Source organism: Mizuhopecten yessoensis, unplaced genomic scaffold (genome assembly GCF_002113885.1).
Source record: "Mizuhopecten yessoensis strain PY_sf001 unplaced genomic scaffold, ASM211388v2 scaffold4623, whole genome shotgun sequence".
NCBI lineage: Eukaryota > Metazoa > Mollusca > Bivalvia > Pectinida > Pectinidae > Mizuhopecten > Mizuhopecten yessoensis.
In genome coordinates this window covers 186,110-188,494 of record NW_018405639.1, presented here as the reverse complement: position 1 = coordinate 188,494, position 2,385 = coordinate 186,110, and the positions used below count along the sequence as shown (strand labels likewise).

At 32.4% G+C, this 2,385-nt stretch overlaps 1 protein-coding gene across 1 annotated transcript in view; it reads right to left on the bottom strand.

Moving 5' to 3' along the window:
- Window positions 1–1,637, bottom strand: part of LOC110449468 (rab-like protein 6) — a 21,217-nt gene extending 19,580 nt beyond the window's left edge. Inside the window, exon 1 of the mRNA XM_021496346.1 lies at window positions 1,593–1,637. Within this exon, the coding sequence (XP_021352021.1) occupies window positions 1,593–1,637 (45 nt within the window). The remainder of the gene's footprint in view (window positions 1–1,592) is intronic.
- Window positions 1,638–2,385: the final 748 nt, after the last annotated feature.

The following is a 2,385-nucleotide window of genomic DNA, read 5'->3' as shown; positions in this document are numbered from 1 at the left end:
GTATTACATTACATACAGTATTACATTACATACGGTATTACATTACATACAATATTACATTACATACGGTATTACATTACGTACGGTATTACATTACATATGGTATTACATTACATACCGTATTACATTACATACGGTATTACATTACATACGGTATTACATTCATACAGTATTACATTACATACAGTATTACATTACATACGGTATTACATTACATATAGTATTACATTACATTCAGTATTACATTACATACAGTATTACATTACATACGGTATTACATTACATACAGTATTACATTACATACAGTATTACATTACATACAATATTACATTACATACGGTATTACATTACGTACGGTATTACATTACATACAGTATTACATTACATATGGTATTACATTTCATACAGTATTACATTACATACGGTATTACATTACATACGATATTACATTACATATGGTATTACATTACATACGGTATTACATTACATACAGTATTACATTACATACGGTATTACATTTCATACAGTATTACATTACATACAGTATTACATTTAGATCATTTCATGGCACGAACTTCTGTGGAAACCTGTATAAACATTTATTTTATTTATTTTCCTGGTTAAAGCTATGTTTATACGCAAGGAACATTTCAAGTCATGCAGTCGTTACAATTGTATCTCTGACAATTAATGGTTCCAATTACAGTGATTTTCTACCTAATTTTACAGCCAAATACAGGTTGTGTCCCTTGCAAAAAAAGTGCTTTGTTTTCCCAAAGTGAGAAAAAAATGAGGAATACACTGTATCTTCCTAACTTTAATGAAAACAATGCAATATTTTCCCAATTCATGTAGTAGCTGCCTATTGTAAAATTTAGACCGAAATAAAACACAGTATTAAACGTCTGGCATCAATGCAAACTCTAAAATTTCCTCTAGACAAATCAGGGGGGAAAAGTTATAATCAGGTTCTGATAGCTTTCAGCAAATTGACCTGTTACACATCATGACATGTATTTAATATGTATGCATGTCTTCATGACATCAACAGTATGTATGTTTATGTAGTCATTAACGTGACCAATCAAATCTCAAAGGGCAGACACAGTCAACTGAATTAATTTGGAAGTGTATTTTAAATCATGAATATTATTTATTATATAATTTGTGGCTATGACCGCTTATTACAATAAGTATGTATATGCAATGTATGTCTATATTATATAATTAAGGTCACGTGCATGGTTTATGTATACGTAGGATGACCATTTTAGATCTAAATGACATGCTATTTTAAACAAAACAGTAAGTACCACAAACAAAACACATTTAAGTGGTTTCGGATTTCATTGTTTCAATGCTCGGTGGTTTCATTTAGTGTTGTATTAACTGTCACCATTTGATAATACACAAGTTGCACTCTTGTCACAATAACAAACAGCAGACATTGGACAAATGGCATTGTACTCTCCTGGTTACCGACATACAGAATATGTTATTACGGCCATTCGTGGGTCGCTGTATACATATCGATATATATGATACTGTGATGATATGTTAACACAAATTGTGTATGCAGTCGCCACATTTACCATCAATCCGTCATAGCAATCTTCCCGTGTCACTCGACATGTCATCGGCTAATTTCCGGATATGGCTAGTTGGTATCAGAGTGACCTCCCCTGAATTATTAGAAAAGTTAAAGATGCACGCCCATATATATATATTTATATTTCAGTCATATACCATCATTCAAATTATCGTTCCTTTGAAGTAAGAATGTGCATTTATGGGCGTTTAGGTCCCGGCTTGGATTTTTTATACCAGATTTGCATGGATACATCTCCAGCACACACACAGGCATGCACACATAATGAGATATTAGCCAGGTGGCATAGGACTAGTAGTTAGCGCCCGATAAGGCAGCTCCTGCGAATTCTTCAATATTGTTTTGATTAATATATATGCTAATTGTATTGACTGTATAAAATTGTATATCTATGTACTGTAAAGCGTTTTAGAGTGGCTTATGTTAGCTAGGTAGGGCGCTATATCAAATGTTGTATATTTTATTTGTTTTATTTATGTTGGACATTTATGCTGGGAAGACGTTGCCTAGCAACATAGTCGGCAACCCATTTGTTATACACGTATACATTGTATTGTATTTGATGTTTTAGTGATCGATGCTAACCATAACATGTTATATACTAAGGAGCTTTCAACGCGTTAACATAATTATGGTTTTATTTGAACATTGCGGCAAACTCGATTATTTTGCTTACCAACCATTTCTAAGTTTGGCATGTTACCAGCGGTCATTCCAAAAAAACAACTTTACCCACAACATTCAAACATTAAAATAAGGAAAAACTTCTTTTCTCT